General features: G+C 35.2%; 4 protein-coding genes across 4 annotated transcripts; 1 reads left to right on the top strand and 3 right to left on the bottom strand.

Annotated features, from left to right (window-relative positions):
• The first annotated feature begins 321 nt into the window (after positions 1 to 321).
• LOC120191761 (suppressor protein SRP40-like) lies at positions 322 to 1,972 on the top strand. The gene is made up of 3 exons (XM_039194683.1): positions 322 to 505; positions 608 to 668; positions 766 to 1,972. The coding sequence occupies exons 1-3, from the start codon at positions 431 to 433 to the stop codon at positions 1,677 to 1,679; spliced, it is 1,050 nt and encodes a 349-aa protein (XP_039050614.1). The 5' UTR covers positions 322 to 430; the 3' UTR covers positions 1,680 to 1,972.
• Positions 1,973 to 3,665: 1,693 nt separating this feature from the next.
• LOC120191716 (two-component response regulator ARR6-like) lies at positions 3,666 to 5,534 on the bottom strand. The gene is made up of 5 exons (XM_039194635.1): positions 5,280 to 5,534; positions 5,124 to 5,200; positions 4,949 to 5,026; positions 4,781 to 4,851; positions 3,666 to 4,101 (listed from the first exon to the last, which is right to left on the bottom strand). The coding sequence occupies exons 1-5, from the start codon at positions 5,401 to 5,403 to the stop codon at positions 3,801 to 3,803; spliced, it is 651 nt and encodes a 216-aa protein (XP_039050566.1). The 5' UTR covers positions 5,404 to 5,534; the 3' UTR covers positions 3,666 to 3,800.
• A 3,111-nt stretch (positions 5,535 to 8,645) lies between these two features.
• Positions 8,646 to 9,403, bottom strand: LOC120191885 (probable inactive receptor kinase At2g26730). The gene is made up of 2 exons (XM_039194762.1): positions 9,311 to 9,403; positions 8,646 to 9,188 (listed from the first exon to the last, which is right to left on the bottom strand). Exons 1-2 carry the CDS (start codon positions 9,401 to 9,403, stop codon positions 8,646 to 8,648), a joined length of 636 nt encoding a protein of 211 aa, XP_039050693.1.
• A 410-nt stretch (positions 9,404 to 9,813) lies between these two features.
• LOC120191989 (ubiquitin-conjugating enzyme E2-23 kDa-like) lies at positions 9,814 to 21,705 on the bottom strand. Its single transcript, XM_039194835.1, has 7 exons — positions 21,606 to 21,705; positions 20,346 to 20,419; positions 19,508 to 19,587; positions 11,111 to 11,225; positions 10,770 to 10,822; positions 10,488 to 10,616; positions 9,814 to 10,265 (listed from the first exon to the last, which is right to left on the bottom strand). The coding sequence occupies exons 2-7, from the start codon at positions 20,387 to 20,389 to the stop codon at positions 10,135 to 10,137; spliced, it is 552 nt and encodes a 183-aa protein (XP_039050766.1). The 5' UTR covers positions 20,390 to 20,419; positions 21,606 to 21,705; the 3' UTR covers positions 9,814 to 10,134.
• Positions 21,706 to 21,886: the final 181 nt, after the last annotated feature.

Genomic DNA, 21,886 nt, shown 5'->3' with positions numbered 1-21,886 from the left:
ACTGTTGTCTGCTGCTATGACATTTTCTAAAGAAAGTTCAATGATGATGTGTCATTATCTTATGATGACACAACAATATTACCATTAAAATTTAAACGGTGGTTGATCAAAATAAAACCAAATGTAACACTATGTATGATTTTGAAATAAAACAATAGTTGAGTGACCAAAACAGAATAAAAGTAATAGTTGGGGTACTAAACTTACAGTTTACCCCAAAAAAAGAGAGGGTTGGGGCTTTTTCCGCAAGTTCAGCAGAATCGGAAGGGTGAGCGAAGCTAATGAGTTTCCGTTATCCTTATTTTTATTTGTTTCTCTCTTACAATTAAAACCAAGCAAAGTTGACCAAAATAAAAGATAAAAAGGAATTTAGGGTTTCCTAATCACCCAATTGTTTTCTCAAAATCTGTCCTTTTTTTCACCGGAACCTATGGAATCTGATTCGATCAGCAACGCTTCTTCTCCTTTGGCCTTTAGCTGCAAAGATATCTCCAGGAAGAAGAGAGTAAGGACTTTCTTTTATACTGTTTTTTTTTTATTTTCATTTTCCATTTTTTGTCATTTTAATTTATCTTTTTTTTAAACGTTTTATTTGTGGATTTTTCAGAGGTCTGCGAAATTGAAGCAGTGCAAACTCGATGCTCGACGCGAGCAATGGCTTTCTCAAAGTATGCTAATGGATAGTACTTTTTCTTTTGGTTTCTTTTTGAATTAGGGTTTTTTATGGTTGTTATTTGTTTTCTTTCAATTTTTGATTTTGAGTAGGTGCGGTGAAGAACAAGGTTTGTTGCAAGGAAGGAGCCAAGGATGGCGATTCGAAGCGAACTCAACCGGGTGAAAGGGACCGTTCCTTGGACAGCTTTGAGATGAGGAGAACTGGTGAGGCTAACGGAGAGGGAGAAGATGTATCTGTACAACACGAGAGCGATTCCGAGTCTTCTCCTATGAATAGCCACACTAGCAGCAGCCTGCTGGGAGGAATGGATTCCGGGACAAGCTTCACCAATAGCAGCAGTAGCAGTAGCAGCACGAGTAGTGGTGGATGCTGTTCTGGTAGCATTACAGAAGAAGAAGGCGATGATGGATGCTTAGATGATTGGGAGGCCGTTGCTGATGCACTGGCTGCCGATGATGACAAGCTGGAAACGGATCCAAACAAGAATAACAAGGAAAACTCTTGTTCAGGATCCACCCCTGGGAATGAGCCAAATCCCCTGTTAGGTTCGAATGGGGGAGGAACAGATTTGAGGAGCTCCAAACCTGAGTGTCCAAGAATGGTGCAGAGGGCGACAGGAAGTAGCAGAGCATGGAGGGCTGATGATACTTTTCGTCCACATACGCTTCCTCATTTGTCAAAGCAACGGAGTTTTCCAGCTAGGGACTGGCCTTTTGGACAAGGAGGGGTGTCATGGGTGCGAGGCAGTGCATTTTCGGTTCCATCATCATGCCCCATATGCTATGAGGATTTGGATTTAACAGACTCAAGTTTTTTGCCCTGTTCATGTGGTTTCCGGCTCTGTCTTTTCTGCCACAAGAGGATTCTTGAGGAGGATGGACGTTGTCCTGGTTGCAGGAAGCCATATGAGCATGATCCTGTGGAGGCTGAAGCTAGCGTTCAAGGAAGCAGTCTGAAATTTAGGATGTTGGCTCGATCTTGTAGCATGATTGCAAGGTCTTAGAAGCAGTCTCTGTTATTCTTGAATTATGTATGCTGCATTACTCATTTTTTTGCTCCTACTTTATTGTGTGTTTTGTTAGTAGTAGACTCTGGGAATTGAGCTTATGTTTCTATTGGTTTGGTTCTTATCTGTTTGGTGCATGAGTTGATGTAGAGTACTTATCTTGGATTGTGAATAGATAAGTTGGTATAGAAATTCAATAAAAAAAAGAGTATTATAATAAGTTTTGTGCCTCGCATTGTATCCAACTTCTCTATTAAAGTTCTGAATTTCATTTGATTATGCTTTTAATATCTAGTAAATATGAGTACTCATTTGATTATGCCTCACATTGGCATTAATACGACTGCTTTAATTTCTTTCTGTACCTCGAATCTGTGCTGTTTTCACTTTGAGATGAGACTTGCTTGGGTTTAGATTTTATCTTAGAAAGGCCATTTAAATTGTATTCACATTTGTTTCATATCATTTGCAGAATCTGTGTGCTTTTGGTAATTTGTGCATGCCGTGTTTTTATACAAGAATTACTTTTTCTTTATTTTTCTTTTTTCCCACGCAAAGTGATACATGAATATGGATTATGGACAAATGATAACACTCATTTTTAGTGGGTTGGTCTTACTTTGAGTATACATTTTGCTTGCATTTGGCTAAACTTATTTGAAATCTAAAATTTGAATGTCTAAATGTAATAATCATACTTTTATTTGCCTTTTTTCTTCTTGAAGGGTAGTTTGGAGGATGGTAATTAACCTCTCCATCAATTTTGCATAAAAGTTGCTAATTAGGACTATGAATAGAACTGTCTCTTTAGATAGTTAGATGTGAGATCCCAAGACATTGTTATATGCGTCTTAATTTATACCAGTATCTCTGTTCTGTTGCCATGTTGTCTTTTACTCTTGCACTACTTTGAACCTTTGTAGGCATTCTTCACTGCTAAATAAAGTTTCCACTAATATTGTTTCTGCCTTCTTTTTCAATGGTTTAGAAAATCATCACTTCAAAGGAGAATCCAAATGAATGACTACTACTAGTATGGTAATGGTGTCCTTTATAAGCTGAGGCGTTTTATAATTTTACCGATTGTTGGTATATCATTGTGTTAATGTTTGAGCAAATTGATGATCTTAGTATGCCAGACCTGGATGTTTTGCTAGGTTCACACCTTTTCTCTTTGAAAGATCCAGTGTTGTAAATGTGCTCAATCCAGTCCTAAGACCTACATTGCCAATTACCATTTATGTGAGATTAAGGGATCATTTCTTTAGTAGTTTTCTGAGGCACGTCGAAAGATTTCATATTTATCCATGCCTTTAAGGACTCCTGGAAGGTCATATCTCCGTTCTAATGGCCATATATGCATTGTACTTTCAAGAAAAATGAAGTCGGTGTAAACATAAGATATGTTTGCTTATGTTATTGCTTCAGGTTTAGTTATTATTCAGCTATCATCCTTGACACTTTAAACACAGATTTAACAATATTTGAGATATAATCAGGGGCGGACCTCCATGGAGCTCGGGATATCCCGGACAACCCCTCATCTAAGGGTGGACCTCCATGATGCCTATCCCAAACAACCCTCCACAAGTGCCACCCTTGGGGCTCTTGAAACCCCTAACGAAGGCTCCTGAGTCTACCTTTGGATATAATACGAGGACTTCTATGATATTTTACCGTCCAATGGTTTATTCTTTTAAATGAAAATTCTAATGTGCTCCTTTTATCCATGGATAAAACAGCAATCTAGCTTTTCTTTCAATTTAACCCCTAAATTTTATTTTTATTTATATTAATTTTATTTAATTTAATGAACTTATCTCATTTTAATCCCTTTAGTAATATAACATTAAGATTATGTTATTTCATCAAAAGGGCTAAAAATAGATCAATATTCTAAATTTAAAAATCCATGTCAACAAAAGAATTTGAAGATCAAATTAAAAACGTGCATTATATTTGTGATTTCAATGACTAATGAAACAAATTTACCTACATTCAACAAAAGTTGTATCTCTTCATTTCCCTGCTTTCAGGTCCTAATTAGTTCTTGTCAGCTTCTAATTAGGCCCATGCTAAGTGTATTTTACACAAGTTGTCTTCACCTAATGATCCATTCTAGTATCGGGCACAAAATTTCGACCTCTTTGATGATTGCAGAGGCGACAATAGTAGCTCCGAGGTTGCTAGATCACAACCAGATGGGGGAGCATTCGATGGAGAGGATGGTAGCGGTGATAACAACAATGACGATGATAGTGATGAGGTATGGTTATCATCTCCAAACTTCCTTTTGACGACTCTTCTCCCTTCTTTTTCCTCTGTTTCACCTCTCGTTACGCAGTCTTTCATCAACCGTTTTACATCCGACAGTTTCACGGGCTTGACTAGATACTCCTCCGCCCCTTCCTCTAGGCAGCTGCGGATGAAAACAATGTTCTTTAACAGTCCCTCGAAGTTAATGCAACACAATTATATACCGCACGACAACGACTAGTGAGAAAAACTGAAAAACAAACAACATGATCAAGAAAGCACAGATGCATATCTGAAGTCATCAAGAACAACCGGATAAAACCACATGATTTACATCTTGAAGGCAATCTGGCATGCTAGTAACCCCTGAACACTAATCTTCAAACTGAACTCAACTAATCCCGATCTTTTTTTCCTTTATACTCGAATAAGAGGGAAGTCTAATGATCAAAATATTATTTTGTACACAAGACAAGTGATCTTTCATTGTTATCAAGATTTTGGTTGGCCCGTTTCCCACACAAATCCAAACAAAACATAGAATCTTTTCAGTTTTGTCCCATTACAAAATATCAGACTTGGCTGATCTTATAATGGTTCATATGTTTGGTAAATCTTATCAGTAGCTGCTTCCTTCCTTTCAATTTTCATCCAATGGAATCAAGTAAAGGGATTAGGCTAAAAAATGCCATGGATCACATCATTTTTTCCAGATTTCTTCCAAAGGAATATTAAGCAAAAATAGTGAAATGATTATGAACATATATATTCAAAACAGATTGAATTTTCCGAGGAAATCATCATCAAATAGAAAAATCAACAGCATGGATCAATCATTATACCTATCAATACGAGTGAGGATGTTCTCAGAGGACATGATCACCACTGGAATTTCTCTGAATGCTGATGATCTCTGTTCCAAAAGGTCAAATGAAACATAATCAACAACCAAACTACTAATGGTTTCACCTGATGATCAAATCAATTTATAACTGCAGAAAAAAAATGACCTTGATTTTCTTGAGGAGTTCATATCCAGTCATTTCGGGCATGGAGTAATCAGTCATTATAATATTCACCTTCAAACCCTGTAGCAACATCCATTTTAACAAACACCACACCATCAATCTCCCAAAATTTTATCTAGATCATTTTCTCAGCAACCAAACAGACAGAACAACTCACATTGAAACCCAGAGACCCTTTTTCTCCATCCAAACCAAGACACTGCAAAGCTCTTGCCCCGCTCTCCACAGCCGTCACTGCACTCAAAACAAAGAAACCCCACACAACTTTTGATCCAAAACAAGATGGGGAAATCGAAAACCAACCAGTATATACCTTTACAAGAAGAAATCTTCAGCAACTTTTCAATAACTTTACGATCCACGTAACTATCGTCGACGGCAAGAACATGCAACTCCTGAGAAGACCCAGATGGTAAAACCTCACCAGCAACCTCCATAATCCTTTAGACTGTGTTATGGTTTTGGAAACACTGGTGGGTTTGGGTTTTTCTCAAAGAAAGAAGAAAGAGGTCTTTAAGAAAGAGAGAGGTAAAGGCGAAGATTGTGAAGATCCATCCAATATCGTAGGGTAAGATCTTACCAAATCTTTTAAAGCAGAGAGTGAGGGAGCATTATCTCCCACTCATTCATTGTCCTGTCAAATTCACTGCCACTATTCATTCCCATTTCCCTGTATTAATATCAAAAGTTAATAGTGGTGTTACGTTGTACGTGAAAATCACCATTAATGGAGACAGGGAGACAAATCGTATAAATAAAATTTTAACAGTGGGTTTTAGATTTGGCTTTTGACTCTAAGATATACTCATACTGATACTGAATTACTGATGCTCATACATACAGATAGAGCTAGAGCGTAGAGTTACGTAGGGAGTAGGGTTAGGACTGCAAATGAGACCAGACAGATCGAGAGCTATTCGAGATCGACTCGGTTAAGACTTGATAAATACTCGGATCGAATGAACTCGACTCAAGCTCGATTCGATTTCTTAACGAGCCTAAACGAGCTACTTGATACTCGACTCGAAAAGCTCGTGAGCAGCTCGAAAATATAATATATTAAGATTTTATTTTTTTTAAAAATAAATTATTAATAATATTAATATTTATGTGTTGATCTTTTTTTAAAATATAGTAAGATTTTCATGTATTTAAGGTTCAAGTTCGAGTTTGAGGCTTCAATCTAGTTAAGTTTAAGATTTTTTTTTTATTTTGAGCATTTTCGAGTTGTTCACGAGCTTCAATTCATGATTTCGAGTTCGAGTCGAGCTTAAAAATTTTAAGCTCGCGAGTTTTCAGTCGAGTCGGGCTACATTTTCAGAGTTTTCGAGTAGAGTCGAGCTTAGCGATACTCGAGCTCGACTCGGCTCGTTTACACCCCTAAGTAGGGTTGTAAATAAAATGAGTTAGGTTGTGAGTTATTCGAGATCAATTATATCAAAGCTCGATAAATACTCAACTCGATTAGTTTCGACTCGAGTTCTTAACAAGTCAAAAGGAATTACTTCATACTCTCAAAAAAATAATATATTAAAATTTTATTTTAAAAATAAATTATTAATAATATTAATATTTATGTGTTGATTTTTTTTAAAAAATAAATTATAAAAGTATTTAAGATTCAAGTTTGAATTTGAATTTGAGTTTTAACCGAGTTAAGTTTAAGTTTTTTTATTTCAAGTTTTTTTTAGCTTCAATTCATGATTTCGCGTTCGAGTCGAGTTTGAAAATTTTAGGCTCACGAGTTTTGAGTCGAGTCGAGCTCTATTTTAGAGTTTTTGAGTCGAGTCGAGCTCAGCAATACTCAAGCTTTCAACTCGATTCGGCTCGTTTACAACCCTAGTAGGGAGTTGTTGGATTGAAATTGGTGGATTGAAATTGGCATCGTTACCCTCTCAAAATGGAACCGAAAATAAGAGTGTTTAATCAGTATATTCGTTTAGCAGATCGAATTGAATTATAAAAAAAATATTAATCAAATTCTTTTTTCTTTAATTTTTAATTAAATTGAAGTTATTGGAAAAATTTTAACCAAATGAAACAAAATTCAACCAGTTATCAAATTAACTAAAATCTAATATTCTAAAGTTATATAGTGTATATATATATATATAAATATTTAATATTTATGATTAATCACTTAATTCAATCTGAATTAATCAATAATTAAAATTTAAAAATCATTAATTATCAATTAAATAAACTTAAAATTAACCAATCAATTAATCGAAAAGACTTTAATTCAAATAAAACCAAAATTTTAACCGTCTAGTTGAGAAATAGGAGAAATAAAACTCAGTTAACGATGCATTCATTTTGTCTTTGTGGTTGGTCAGTTTGTGGGGCTTCACTTTTTTCCCACGCCTCATCTCTTTGACGACATGACCTTTTGGTTTTAAAAGAATAAATCAGTAGTCAACACTTTGCTTGACAATATAGTTCAATTACATAAAGGCAATTTGTGTAATCATTCATGTTAACAATTCTTCTATTTTTCTTAAATATTTATTAAGATTTTATAATCGAAAAAAAAACTAATATTTGTGGGGTTCATCGCCACTACTAACCACAACTCGACATTCCTATAGTAATACTTGCGGAACCAACGAATTAGAAGAAACTTTAGACCTCCACCAAAAAATTACGATTCGTTGATGGTGAATCAGGGAGGAGGTTCCTCACCCTCATTAAAGTAGAGGAGACCACAAGGATCGGTCGAATCATCGTCGGAGAATTCATGTAGTCGAAAGACAACTGAAGGGACCGTTCAAGGGTTACACCGATTATACCCCTTTAACACCTCCTTAATTGACGTTCTCCAACATGTTAGAGACTCTGGTTGTTGAAACCACCTCCCCTATGAAAAATGACCCTCGAAGAAGCAATGCTCATTATTGCGAGCACCATAAGCAATGGGAACATAGCATCAAACGATGTGTGTACCTCAAGGGTGTGGTGGAGGAAGTTGTTAGAAAGAGAGCCTTGGACTAGTTCGTGCGGGAAGGGAGCACGAAGATGAAGTTCATGCAGCGTGTGAGGTTAGACTCACTGAGGTGGTCATTGGATGATGACAAGTAAAGCATAAATGATAAACGATTTTTACCCAATTTGATTTTGATTTTTATTTACATCGTACCTTATGGTGTGGTAAACACCTCTAATCAGAGCAACATCGGAGCTCTTGTTCCTCCTTTTAAAAATCAAAATCGCACAAGAGGCACATCATACACCTCTCTCGTCAGTAGTCCCTCGAAAATGTTATATATGGTCATGATGTCATGACTTTGAGTCGTCTCTATTGTGCTGCCGTCATGGGAATGTCTTATCTCAGGTGGATGTGTTGAGTTGTCTATGTATTAATTGACTAGATGGGTTAAGATGCTTCTGTTATCTAAGGAAAACAAAGATGCCTCCACCCTCAGACATCATTGAGATGTTTATATCGGGAGTCGAAATATCTCCACCTTAATCTTACAACTTATGAAAACTACTCAAGGGATTAGACAGCCTCCGCTTTAGCAATAGGAGTGATTCAATTGTGCCTTAACAAGCGTTGAGATTTCCTTTGCCCTAGCGAGAGATGTTTCAATTATTCGCTTCTACTATGGTAAAGATGTCCCAGTCACACATGTAGAATTTTAAAACATAGAGATACCTTCGCTACACTTCTTGTGGGTTGTCATAGACCGAGTTTCCCCATATAAGTTGGACGAGGGCGTCGAGATGCCTTGGATGGTGGGTATGCCTTTGAGATTAATTCTCTACACAGTTGTGGATTACCTGACCAACTGTTACCAGAGAACCGGCCTTTTACATCAGGAAGTGGACCGCTGAAGTTGTTGTTAGATACATTGAACAGTATCAGATTGGAAAAATCAAGCTTTGGTGTCTCTCCACTATGTAGATTATTATGAACAAGCAAAGTAAGTAACCTCAAAATTCGGGGCATATAGGAAACCTTGCCGGAGAAGTTACTGTTGGATATATCAAACTTTTTCAAGTTACTCAACTGTGTCAGAGAATATGGAAGGTGACCTGATAATTGGTTACCATTTAAATATAGATGAGCCAAAGGTTTGCAATTCCCTATCTCTTCTGATATCAATCCAACAACATCGTTCTTGACGAGGCTGAGTACGGAAAGGGAACTTGCCTTGCAAATTGAACCAAAATCGACAACTCTGGAGAGATTTAACTTGTCGAGAACTACTTTCTCGACGGACTACAACCGCAAATCACACGATACACCCTTCCATTTGTGTTTGCATGGGTCCGATGTCATGTTCCAACCCCAACTTTGATCTCTCTCTACATTTACAGCCGCAAGTTGGTCCATGAATCTACCAGGGATTGCTTCACTTGTTCATTTTCTGAATTTGAGACATGGAAGAGCAGAAATACCAAAATGGGAAGTACCCGGATGAGAACTCGGTTCATTTTCAACGACGAGAGAAAGGTTTAGCGGAAAAAAAGTGCAGGAAACATGGTTTTACCAGCTTTATGAAAAGGGTTTGCTTGATAATGAATTGTTGTAGAACAAACCAAAAACATGTTTTGCTTGCCAAATGGCTGGATTTGCCTGGTTTTCTTATGTTCTGGAAAAAACTCAATAATCATTCTAAATTGTCAATGCCGTCTAACTCACAGGCCAGTTCTTCAGGCTCTATACAAACACAAATCTTACAAGTAAAACTGCAAATTTTACATTGCTCTAAAGCCAGAAATCAAATGAATAAATGTATATATGCATATGCATATATGGAATTTCTCAGCTGAAACAAGCTTCGCTTTCGGCCGACATCATGGATATGCATATGCGTGTTCATTTTTCTTGATTAAAATAGAAATTCAATGAACAAATGTTTATTTCAGCATAACGTTAAAACAAATGTCATCGAATACCAAACATATACATATACAAATACAAGACAATGTATTCCCTTAGTACAGGATCTATGGGAAAAGAAGATACAAGCTGGTGTTTGATAAGAATATTTGATTTTTAATGTATCAATAGTTATTGCCATTTTTCCTTTTGGGTCCTAGCATGTTGGAAATCACTAACTTTACTTACCACTTTCTATTTTTATCTATGACTAGGAGAACGACAAAGGGGTTCATCATCGCTTTCACTGAATGTTCAATTCATAGTAGCCATCCAAGGTAAGCTATGGATCTGCATGTCCAGCAATTTCATCATCACTAGATCCGGTTTCTTCATCAGTGATGTCGTCATCAGTCTGGTTGTCACCTATGGATTTCGTCGTGTCTTCCTTCTTTGCGTATCGCTCACAGTACTCTGCTTCCGCACAGACAAAAAAGGACACTAATTAGATCACTCCCAGTAGGAAAGAATACTTGGTTAACAACTGCCCTCTATTCTTACACACTCACAGATAGATGTCTTATAATAAAGCAGTAATCATGAGTTTACGACCAGATCACAAAATTTCCATGTGCCACTCAACGAAAGCAATTCCAAATGGAGGAAAAAGAAGCTAGACCAATTCAGTGTAATCACCTTTTACTTTTTGATCATATTGCTTTCGATCCTTCATCATCAAAGATGCTGCATCCCCATTTAGGGGGTCTGAAGGGTTTGGATAAAGCAAGAGTTGTGGAAGGAAAACTTCGAAAATATTTAATAGATCTGCACCAACAGGAAAATAATTACTTAGTAAATGGGAGACGAAAGGGTGATAATGCAAAGAAAAATGTAAAGGGACAATGTAATGGTGTCGATCAAGAAAATGAAGAAGGTATCCTGCTCATTGGTAAGAAATTACAGTAAACTGATGCTTACCAAACATTGGACTCCATGATTGATTAATTACATCCAAGCATACAGAACCGGACCTGCAATTATTCGAATACAGGGGAAAGAATCGGATTCTGTCAGAATTTTGAACAAGAACCAGCATGGCAAAACCAGAAATATAAAAAAAACTATCATAACTCTTGTCTATTAACAATTAATGCAAGACATCTTAAGTGTTTTTCTTAGCAAAACCATTACAAATTTTATATGGCTGACCATGAAAGCTCGAAGAGACCATTTTTTAATACATTTAACAAATGAAAAAATATACAGCAGAGGTACTCTGCAGTTTGTAAGAGTAAACCCTGAAATTATAAATTCCTCACAGTTCATCAACATTCGGATGGAATATCTTGTTCACAAATCCAATAGAAGGAGATTTGAATGGATAAGCATCTGGAAGCTCAACCCGAATTTTCCAAACTCCACCTTCATAGAGACCTGTAAGCATTGAATTTGATATTAAAGAAGGAAAAGTGGATTCGGAACAAGTACCTGAACTAATGTTAACACACATTTTCGTCCAGGTACAACACTCTCAACAACCCCAATTTAGTGAGATTCAGAAAGCAAACGTTAGAATTTTAGTAGGATTCAAACTCCTAAAAATATGATAGAGTTTTACTAGGATTCAAACTCCTAAAAATAGGATAGAATTTTACTAGGATTCAAACTCCTAAAAATAGGATAGAGTTTTACTATGATTCAAACTCCTAAAAATAAGTTCTACGAGAATTATAAATAGCCATTGTAACTCACTATGTTAACACACGATTTACATACAAAATACAGAGGAAAACACGAAAAATATAAAAGCAAAGCTATTGTAAACGATTCAAAAAGGAAATAAAATGTAGCATCTTTTTTGCTTTTGATTCGATCTCTTACATTTATGTTTTAATTATTATTACTTTATTTATTTAACTTTATTTATACGCATATTTCCCTTGTTACTCATTTTATTTAATTATTTTGTTATTTTTTTCTTTTTTTTTCATGTAATATTTTTTTACATTTTATGCATTTTCTTTTTTACTTTAGTATATATTTTTATTTTTTTAGATTATATATATATATATTATTTTTTTATTATCAGTTTTATTAATTTATATATATATTTACTATTTTATTTATTTATTATATATATATATATATTATTTTTATTATTTTATTTATTTATATATTTCTTCTTCTTTTTCTTTATTTTTTTTATATTTACTTTACTAACTATTTTATCTTTGTTTTCTTTATCTTATCTTTTATTTAATTTGTTTTTTTTCATTTTAATTTTATTTATTTATTCTTACCTTTTTATCTAACATGATTTTTTGATTTACTTAAGGACACACCTTTAAAACTATCTAAGGTAAGTAATTGTAATCGTATTTTTACCTTTTAATTTTAAATTACAATTTTATTAATTTAAGACAACCGGTAAATTAATTAGTACCGAAAGGGCAGTTCAAGGGTACTAATCCTTCCTTGACCGTAACCGACTCCCAAACCCGACACATTTCTGGTAAAAACGCAAATCAGGTAAGATGGTGTCCGACCCAAAATTCGTTTTAAAGTGGTCGGTGGCGACTCCCAACCCAATTATTTCAAGTCGAAGCCCAATTCGGGACCCAACCGAGAGACGGTTACGACAACTTGGCGACTCCACTGGAGACAGGTAAGTGAGTCAGGCCGAAATTAATTTTCGGTTGTCTTTTTATGCAAAAATGGTAAATTTTAATTTTAATTTATTTATTCAATTCCAATTATTTATCTTTGATTATTTTTCAAATAAATAGTTGTACTTACGTTTTTAATGATTTAAGATTGTTCAAAATTCGTCATCTCAAGCTCTATACCCGAGCTCCAAACCCTTTTAAGTGGGGTGAAAGCGACGCCTTCGTGGGAATTTATTCTCCGTATGGGCCTAGCAAGTAACTTTCGAGATTCATATACCTTATGTCTTCGTGTGAATTTATTCTCCGTATGGGCATAAGGGAATGTATCCTCTCGAGTTTAACTTATTCCACATAAGCTTGTAATGGGCTTAGGACTAAGGGTATGGTAAGCCCAATGGGGCACCAGCAAGTAGAACTCAGATACCCTTTTTAGAACCTAAACCGGGAGACTATAGAGAATTAGAGCCTACCCAAAACCTCATTTCAAACCCTAGGCTGCTTTGATATTATTTCCTGTCTTATTTTCTGTTCAAAACATGTGAACTATAATTTATGCGGTTAGGACTGATTCAAAATTAACATGTGGGATAGGGATCATGTCCGGGTAGGAATAATAAGCATGTGGGGGTAGATATCATATGTGGTAGAATTTTTATTTTCATGATTGTTTTGATTATTACATTTACCTTACTAACTCTTTTCATTTTTTCTCTCTTTTATTTTATTTCCATCATCTGCATCATTCAAAAGAGGTGTTGATCCACCTAAAACGTGTTCGTTAAAACATGAATAATCTGCATTAATGGACAAAGGGGTTGTAATACAAGAGGTGATAAAAGAGGGGTCCGACTATGGTCAAAAAAAGACTCATGGGCAAGACGAGAAAAAAGTTACAGACCTCGAGAGTCATTTCAAAGACAACAAGAACAAAATGACAAAACGATAGCTGAATTGGAAGCCATTGTCGACAGATTCAATGAACTTCTGATAATCCCTTTGATGAAGGATTTCAATGATGTTTCCGTTATAAAACAGGTTCAGCAAAGGATGAAAAGCCAGAGATGCAGTCGTTCGATACTTCTGGGAATAAGTACAAAAAACAGCTCGTAACTTGCATGATTTAGCCAGAGAAGCCGGAGCGGTTCGACAGGGTAATCAACCGGTGACAGATGAAGGCAGAAGACTAGTCAACTTGTTTCAGGGTCTAGAGGATTTAGTCCGGATGTACCTTTAAATATGTTTATTGTCTCTTAAAAGATAAAACACTTTTGCCCCAATAAAGATTATTTATAATAACAGACATGTTTTTGGATCAATGCCTCGAACATTTCATGCATTTTTGCATTTTGCATTTACATTTCATTTTTAAGCATTTTCATAAACATGAAATTTCTTCATGGAAAATTCGATGAAGTGATTGTAACCATATGACACCACATGTAAACAAAATTTTAACAATTAAAGAAACAAACTGAAATCACAACGAATGAGCTCGATCAGCTGGTTGTACGACTAAGCCTGCCAAGATGGTATGAGAAAAGAGTCCACATATCCTAAGGGCTACGATGTTAAAGCTATTTGCAGTTGTCACATAGAATGCTCCAAACATTCCTTTGAGAACTATAAGACGCTGAAACGCGAGATCCAAAACCTAATGGATTCAGGGGCACGGACAGCCGAAAAAGGGGGCATTGCATATATCATTTGCACTTAGAGGATTGTTTTGTTTGAACACGTCTTTGATCTTTCATGTTCGCTTAATCTTTTAAACGATTGAATTTTATGCTACTTTCTAAGGTGGAGCAATTGAACAAATTTTAATATTTAGTTCTTCGAATACTAAATGAATTAATGATTCTTTTAATTCTTCAAGAATTATGGATTTTGACATATGGCAAGACTAGACCTTTCTTATCCTATCTCAAACCCCAAAATAAAATACCTTGTTTCTCTACCCAACATAACTCATGGTCATTACCAAAGAGACCAAATTTTGACATTACCTCTCTTTGAAATTTTTTTAACAATGCCTTTATCTTTTTGATACACTCATACCTTTCTTTGAGTTAATAAACTCACACCATTATCTTTTTAGACTCAAAATTGACATTTTTATGCCATTAAAACCCAAGGCATTGAGTTGTTAATTTGAACATGAGCATTCTTCTAAGACACAACTTGGGCCATCTCGCAAGGAGCCTGAACATTGAGACATGTTGGGGGCAAGAAGCAGAAAGAAGAATTCACTCGAAATAATTCTACCATGTATTAATTATACTGTTTTCATGTGAATAAAAATTAATCCTGAAAATCTATCCCCTGGGAATACCTCTTCTGTGAGGACTTCTATGTATGAAATGCTGAACGACTTTCTTTCTTCATCCCTTCACAACAGGAGAAAATATATATCCCTTGTGTCATCTTTTGAGCCTATAGTATTTTTCTTCTGATTCAACCCTAACCAAGGATCACCCTCCACACTGGGGGGCAAGGTGGAAAAAATTTGCTCGCATGAGTGAAGACATTGATTCAGATGAGATACCGAAAGGTGAACCAAATGCCAAGTGCGAAGATTCAATCAGAACAAAAAGAGAAAAAAAACAAAGAGAAAATAAAAAGAGAAAAAAAGGAAAATTGAAGAAAAAAGAAGACAAGTTGCATATGCAAAGATTCTCTCGATTCAAATGACGCATCGAGATTCAAACTATGAGATTGATCCAGCACAATCATTTCCGAATCACAAAACCACTTCACTCGAAGATCATAGAGCATCAAATGAGATCGATCAAGCACAATAATTTCTGAATTACTGAATCACTCCACTCGAAGATCATGGAGCATCAAGAGAGAGACACATACGAGACGATTCAAATTGAGCAAGATATAATCGAAGACATCAGAATGAATTGATCATTGGTTCAATCACCCTTAAACACTTGTTTGAGCCTTTTATCCCTTTCTTTCATAACCATTAATCATGACTTACGTTACGTGCCTTAAAAGTCCATTCTAATCATACATGGATTTCTAAACAGAAAAGACTATTTTCAGATTTCATCCCACCCATCAGGATTAATCTTTATTTGCAAAAAATAGTGTAATTAATGCATAATAGAGAAAAATAACAAAAGGGGGTTCAAGACGTAAATTTCGAATGGCGTCTTGAAACCAAAGGAGGATTCGAGTTGAAAAACTGAAAAGGCGGTTCGAATACAAAAATTGGGCAGCTGAGGCGATCGCACGAATTCCTTGATAAGGCATCGCACAATTCGAGCTTGACCATGAAAGTTGGGAATCGGAGAATACATCCAATAGAGGAGCATGCAAGATACCCCATCAAACCTTTGAGCATCAAATAAACAAAAATGCCAAACCTTTGACCAAACACAATAACCTGAGACATTTTTATCCTTTCCTTACTTAACCATTTCCCAAAAATAGATTTGATCTTGGCACGTGTCAAACGGCTATAATCTATTGAAGGGTTAACAATGTAATTAATTTTTTGATATTCAATGAACTCTAGTTTTATGATTTGTCTCAATTGTAAAACCGTGAAAGGGACAATATTTTCAAAACTTTTGGTTAAATATTTTTCGAAACTCTTTTTTGATATTTTCATAACTTTGAAAATAAAAAAGAAAGAAAAACATTTTTTTTCAAAACAAGACAATCTCTCTAGAGTGGATCTTGGTAAATAACATGTGGCTCTCAAACACAAAACTCATGCTTAGAATCAATGTTGAAGCAAGAAATCAGGAACAATGAGGGCATTTTTGAAGATTCAACATCAAATGTTGAGGCATTTTTTGAGATTCAACATCGAATATTGGAACATCTTTGGAAATTCAACATCCTAATGCAAATTATCAGATCTTTTGAAGGCATTTCCTCCACGTGCAGGAACTAGCAGACAAAAAATGAGATTCTGTCCGATGAATAAAACAAAAACTAATTCATTATGCATGCATTGTAGAGCATCATTTTTTTCACATGCATAATTTTTGCAGCTTTAGAGTCAAATTTCAACTTCAAGACGAAAGATACTCGATTCAAAGCACATTCAAAAATTGATGGTGGTTGCTCAACTTCACAGCGAAGGGGCAACTGTCTGTTGACAAATAACTTTCCAATTTCATTCAGAGTCAATTTCAACTTCACAGCGAAGGATATTGGACTCAAAGCGACACAATTTGCTCGAGAGAAGATTTCAACTTCACGACGAAAGATATCTAGCTCGAAGTCAAACTTCACAATAAAGGGGTCATCCACGGTTTCAACTTCACGGCGAAGGGAATCGTGTCCACCCGCAACATACAATACTTGGATTTCAACTTCACGACGAAGGATATTCAACTCAAGGCTCAACTTCACGACGAAGGATATTCAAGTCAAGGCTCAACTTCACGATGAAGGGGCCATCCACGATTTCAACTCCACGACGGAGGATATCGTACCCACACATCTACGATTTCAACTCCACGACGGAGGATATCGTGTCATTTTGAGGCTCAACTTCACGACGAAGGGGCTTCTCAGTTTTAGAGCCAATTGCAACTTCACAGCGAAGGATATTGGACTCGAGACAACACAAGTTCAACTTCACAGCGAAGGGACGGCTGGTTGTCAACAAACAATTTCTCAGTTCCAGAGCCAATTTTAACTTCATGACGGAGGATATTAGACTCATAACAATACAACTTACTTGGATTTTAACTTCACAACGAAGGATATCCAATTCCTAGCTCAGCTTCACGGCAAAGGGCCCACCCACGGTTTTAACTTCACGACGAAAGGAATCGTACACACAAGCAACATCCATCTTCAGATTGGATTTCGACTTCACGACGGAGGATATCCAACTCAGAGAATGAGTGTCTGTCAACAAACTTTCCAGTTTCGAAGTCAATTTCAACTTCACAGCGAAGGATATTGGAAACAACATACTGGATTTCAACTTCACGACGAATGATATCCAATTCCAAGGCTCAACTTCACAACGAAGGGGCCATCCCCGATTTCAACTTCACGACGAAGGGAATCGTTCTCACCATTGTCTCTCTTGAGACAGTTTCCCTTGAAACAAAATTTTTTCTCTCTTGAGACAATTTCCCTTGAAACACCCTCATTTGAGATTGTTTCTCTTGAAACAAAATTTTACCTCCCTTGAGACAGTTTATCTTGAAACACGAAAAAAAAACCTTTGAAATTATTTCTCTAGAAACACAAAATAACCTTTGAAATTGTTTCTCTTGAAACACAAAAAAAACCTTTGAAAATGTTTCTCTTGAAACTCAAGACCTTCGAGTTTGATTACACTCAGCTTCGAGGGCATATCATTTGCAGCATAGCTCAAGGCAAGAAGTGATATCTGTCAACGAAGATTTATGAGTTCGATTCCGATCCAAGGTCCTTAAACTGAGAAGAAGACCGAAGGGCAACGAGAAGCCACGTGCTGATTCAGATTCAGAACTACAGCTTCAATTTCATATCATTTCAAGATAAACTCGACTTCACGACGGAGAAGTCATCCGCAACTCAATTCGACAAGTAGTTATTGAAACATCAGAGTCAATTTTCAACTCCACCGAACGAAAACCGTGTCTTTTAATCTTTGCCCTATCCCCGTTACACGACTATGGGCAAAGAGGGGCAACTGTTAACACACATTTTCGTCCGGATACAACACTCTCTATGGTAACACACGATTTACATACAAAATACAGTGCAAAACACGGAAAATACAAAAGCAAAGCTATTGTAAACGATTCGAAAAGGAAATAAAAGGTAACATCTTTTTTGCTTTTGATTCGGTCTTTTACATTTATGTTTTAACTATTATTACTTTATTTATTTAACTTTATTTATACGCACATTTCCCTTGTTACTCATTTTATTTAATTGTTTTGTTATTTTTTTTTCATGTAATATTTTTTTACATTTTATGCATTTTCTTTTTTACTTTAGTATATATTTTTATTTTTTTAGATTATATATATATATATATATATTATTTTTTTATTATCAGTTTTATTAATTTATATATATATATATTTACTATTTTTTATTTTATTTATTTATTATATATATATATATATTATTTTTACTAACTATTTTATTTTTACTTTCTTTATCTTATCTTTTATTTAATTTGGTTTTTCTTCATTTTAATTTTATTTATTTATTCTTACATTTTTATCTAACATGGTTTTTTGACTTTCTTAAGGCCACACCTTTAAAACTATCTAAGGTAAATAATTGTGATCGTATTTTTACCTTTTAATTTTAAATTACAGTTTTTTTAATTTAAGACAATCGGTAAATTAATTGGTACCGAAAGGGCAGTTCAAGGGTGCTAATCCTTCCTTGACCGTAACCGACTCCCGAACTCGACACATTTCTGGTAAAAACGCAGATCAGGTAAGATGATGTCGGACCCACCTAAATTCGTTTTAAAGTGGTCGGTGGCGACTCTCAACCCAATTATTTCAAGTCGAAGCCCAATTCGGAGCCCAACCGAGAGACGGTTACGACAACTACCCAACAGAAACAATGGCTATACGCTATAGCATGCATATAAATAATATGCTATGAAGAAAAGTCTCCAAAAACAACGCAGTTTCGAAATCAAAACCCTTCCATAAAACGAAAAAGAAATGAAAAGAGAGGCCATCCGAGAAAGATAGAGCTCTCTCAAGTATATAATATATTTAATCAAATTAACAATGTATTTCCAAATCTATAAGCATATATAACACTATGCAACGGTTCTCTGATGGTCATGCACCTGTTTTCCGTTCGTACTACGGATGCAAGTTTTGGGAATTTGATCACAAAAGTGTTTTGGTTGAATTTGTAATGATAGATATTGTATCCTCTCTTAATAATAATAATAATAATAATAATAATAATAATAATAATAATAATAATGATGATGATAATAACAGGTGACTAGATGAAGTACTTAAGCATATGAATACTATGTCAGATGGATCATACCAAACACACATAATCAGAGAACACAAATTGAACAGATTAGTATAAGCATACTCTCTTTGGGACCATGAAACTTGACGTTGAATTCATTGAGCCCATCATTAATTGTTTCCACATTATAATCACTCATCATCCTGATAAAATGAACAAGGTGAAAAGAAAACTCATCAGAAGTTCAGACTAAAATCCAAACTAGCAGCAATTTCTAAAATCAGTAAAACATCACACAGTGGAAATGGAAAGAGTTCATTGAAATAAAGTAGAACTACCAAGAATTGAAATAATCACTAAGGCAAACAGAAATATAAGTATCACTAGACTTGTTGAAGTGGGAGGGATGCCCAATCAAAATGCAATAAACTCACCACTGAGTAATGGTGAAATCTGAAAAACAGTAACATATTTTTCTGTTCATGGATTTCTTAATTGTGGAAAAGAAACAAAAGCAATAGCACAGACAGTTGAACTTCATAAGTATTGTTTAATGAATATCAGCCATTCAAATTATAACACTATCCTGCCCTACCCACTCCATTCATCAGATTATAAATGTTCCCATTCAAAAAATTCAATTCCAGTTACCATCTTCACTACAAACATCTTCATGATGCTACCCCTGTTAAGGTTACAGTTCAAAACATCCCAACTTCTCTAAATTACTAGTTATGTGATTTATTAAGCTGATCTGGGTGCCTCGGTGAGACAAAAGTACTAGAACCGCTTTAGAAAATTGCAACTAAAAGTGCCCAAAAAGCACCATTGAAAATATTATTTCAGTAAAGGCATTACAATTGCAAGCTATTCTGGACATCGAAATTAGAAAGAGAGATAGAACCATGTGAGCATAAAACAGCACGAATATGCATATGTAAAATATGTAAGAGAAACTTACAACTTCATTACATCCATTTCTCTCCTCTTACTCGGGGAAGACATTTTAAGCCAATACTACAAATCCCAAACTACCTGCAGAATATAGAAAATATAATTTCTTTTTGCAGCTTCTGCGAAACTAAAATTTATGAAATGGAACTTCACATTTTACACACTTCCTAGTCCAATATTATGGTGCACCAAAAATACGCGTTGATGCTGAGATTTTTTATATAAAAAAAACTAGTATAAACATGCAAACAGTGGAAGTATGCGTTTTGAATATTTGACATACCATTACTAATGAAATCCTCTTGTCAAACACAAAGTAATCAAAGTTACACTTAAATGCAATTCTTAAAAAGACAAACGGAATCCTTAGACAAAGATTAGGAAAATAAAATGGCCAAACATTTTTTCCTGTGGCCAATGCTTACGTTTATTTGCCAAGTTCTCAATCTCAATTACAAAGGATAACAAGCTCTAAATTATGACTAATTTAATTCACTGATCCTTAATCCTACTTCTCTTATTGAAGCTAGCCTGAAAATCCTGAAATCAACAAGAAAGCTCAACAAATTGTCATGCAGATCAAAAGATTTAACTCCAACATGAGCAAATAACTTCAGGAAAAAAAAGCACATCAGCTAAACAAAGTTAAATTAAAGCTAAGAGCAAAGAACACTTTTTTGCAAAATGGCCATACAATTTTCCTATCCTTCTAGTATTGATTTTGATTCATAAATCAATATAAAATCCTATAATGCAATATTTCAGTCTCAGAGTTGAAATCAAACAATGCTGAAAACAGGAATTTTCTGATCATTATCATAAAAGGGTATAAAAATGCCTTATTTTATCCAATATTCCACGTTACATTACACATTACAGCATCAATCCTTAGATTGCACATTTGCATTAGAATACTACACATACAAATCTGGACCATCCTCAATAAACTACCCATTACCCTGAGAATGTAGCCCAATCGAAAAAGAGGAAAGAAAAAACATATGAATCCCCGTTTTCTTCCTTAAAGCACTAAAAACAGATACAGGGCATCTTTGAAAGAGAGTAACGAGGCATTAGAAACGCACGCACACACACACAGGCATTTAATTCCTAATAGAATGCAATAAATCTAAGATCCATGGCCGAAAGGGTATCGAGAAATTACAAAAGAAACGACCAACAAATTGTTCCCCGTTTTGATCACATAAAGATAAAACGGAGAAGAAACCCAAGAATGAAACCGTGGTATCTGCAAAGGGTAATCTACCTACAATGAATTCAGGGAGAGATTTCCAATAAACAGAGATTCCCAGAAATGAAGCGAGGAAGGGGAAATAGAGAAAAGGAGAGAGATTTTATATTCTGCATCCAAAATTTCATGCGCGCGCACGTGTTGCGTTTTATGTGGCATCCACCACAATAGTTTCACGTAGCCGTGCAATATTCATCTATATTTTCTGGATTCATTACAAAAATAGTAATTTCAAACAAATACTCTCTTTACTAATTATTATATTTTTTTAAAATTATATTATTTAGGCTTAATGA

The sequence above is a fragment of the Hibiscus syriacus genome, unplaced genomic scaffold (assembly GCF_006381635.1).
Source record: "Hibiscus syriacus cultivar Baekdansim isolate YM2019G1 unplaced genomic scaffold, ASM638163v2 tig00116971_pilon, whole genome shotgun sequence".
NCBI lineage: Eukaryota > Viridiplantae > Streptophyta > Magnoliopsida > Malvales > Malvaceae > Hibiscus > Hibiscus syriacus.
This window is presented reverse-complemented; position numbering and strand designations above follow the sequence as displayed.

Bases quoted from the DNA above. Each gene is read 5' to 3' on its own strand.
- LOC120191761 (XM_039194683.1), top strand. From the start codon at position 431: ATGGAATCTGATTCGATCAGCAACGCTTCTTCTCCTTTGGCCTTTAGC. The intron at 506-607 runs GTAAGGACTTTC...TGGATTTTTCAG, and splicing joins ATATCTCCAGGAAGAAGAGA to AGGTCTGCGAAATTGAAGCA. The intron at 669-765 runs GTATGCTAATGG...GATTTTGAGTAG, and splicing joins CGAGCAATGGCTTTCTCAAA to GTGCGGTGAAGAACAAGGTT.
- LOC120191716 (XM_039194635.1), bottom strand. From the start codon at position 5,403: ATGGAGGTTGCTGGTGAGGTTTTACCATCTGGGTCTTCTCAGGAGTTG. The intron at 5,027-5,123 runs GTGAGTTGTTCT...ATGTTGCTACAG, and splicing joins AAGGGTCTCTGGGTTTCAAT to GGTTTGAAGGTGAATATTAT. The intron at 4,102-4,780 runs GTATAATGATTG...TTTCATCCGCAG, and splicing joins ATCCTCACTCGTATTGATAG to CTGCCTAGAGGAAGGGGCGG.
- LOC120191885 (XM_039194762.1), bottom strand. From the start codon at position 9,403: ATGAACCGAGTTCTCATCCGGGTACTTCCCATTTTGGTATTTCTGCTC. The intron at 9,189-9,310 runs GTAGATTCATGG...TTGCGGTTGTAG, and splicing joins AACAAGTGAAGCAATCCCTG to TCCGTCGAGAAAGTAGTTCT.
- LOC120191989 (XM_039194835.1), bottom strand. From the start codon at position 20,389: ATGTCTTCCCCGAGTAAGAGGAGAGAAATGGATGTAATGAAGTT. The intron at 11,226-19,507 runs GTATGCTTATAC...CAATGCTTACAG, and splicing joins GTTTCATGGTCCCAAAGAGA to GTCTCTATGAAGGTGGAGTT. The intron at 10,823-11,110 runs GTGAGGAATTTA...GAATAATTGCAG, and splicing joins CATCCGAATGTTGATGAACT to GTCCGGTTCTGTATGCTTGG.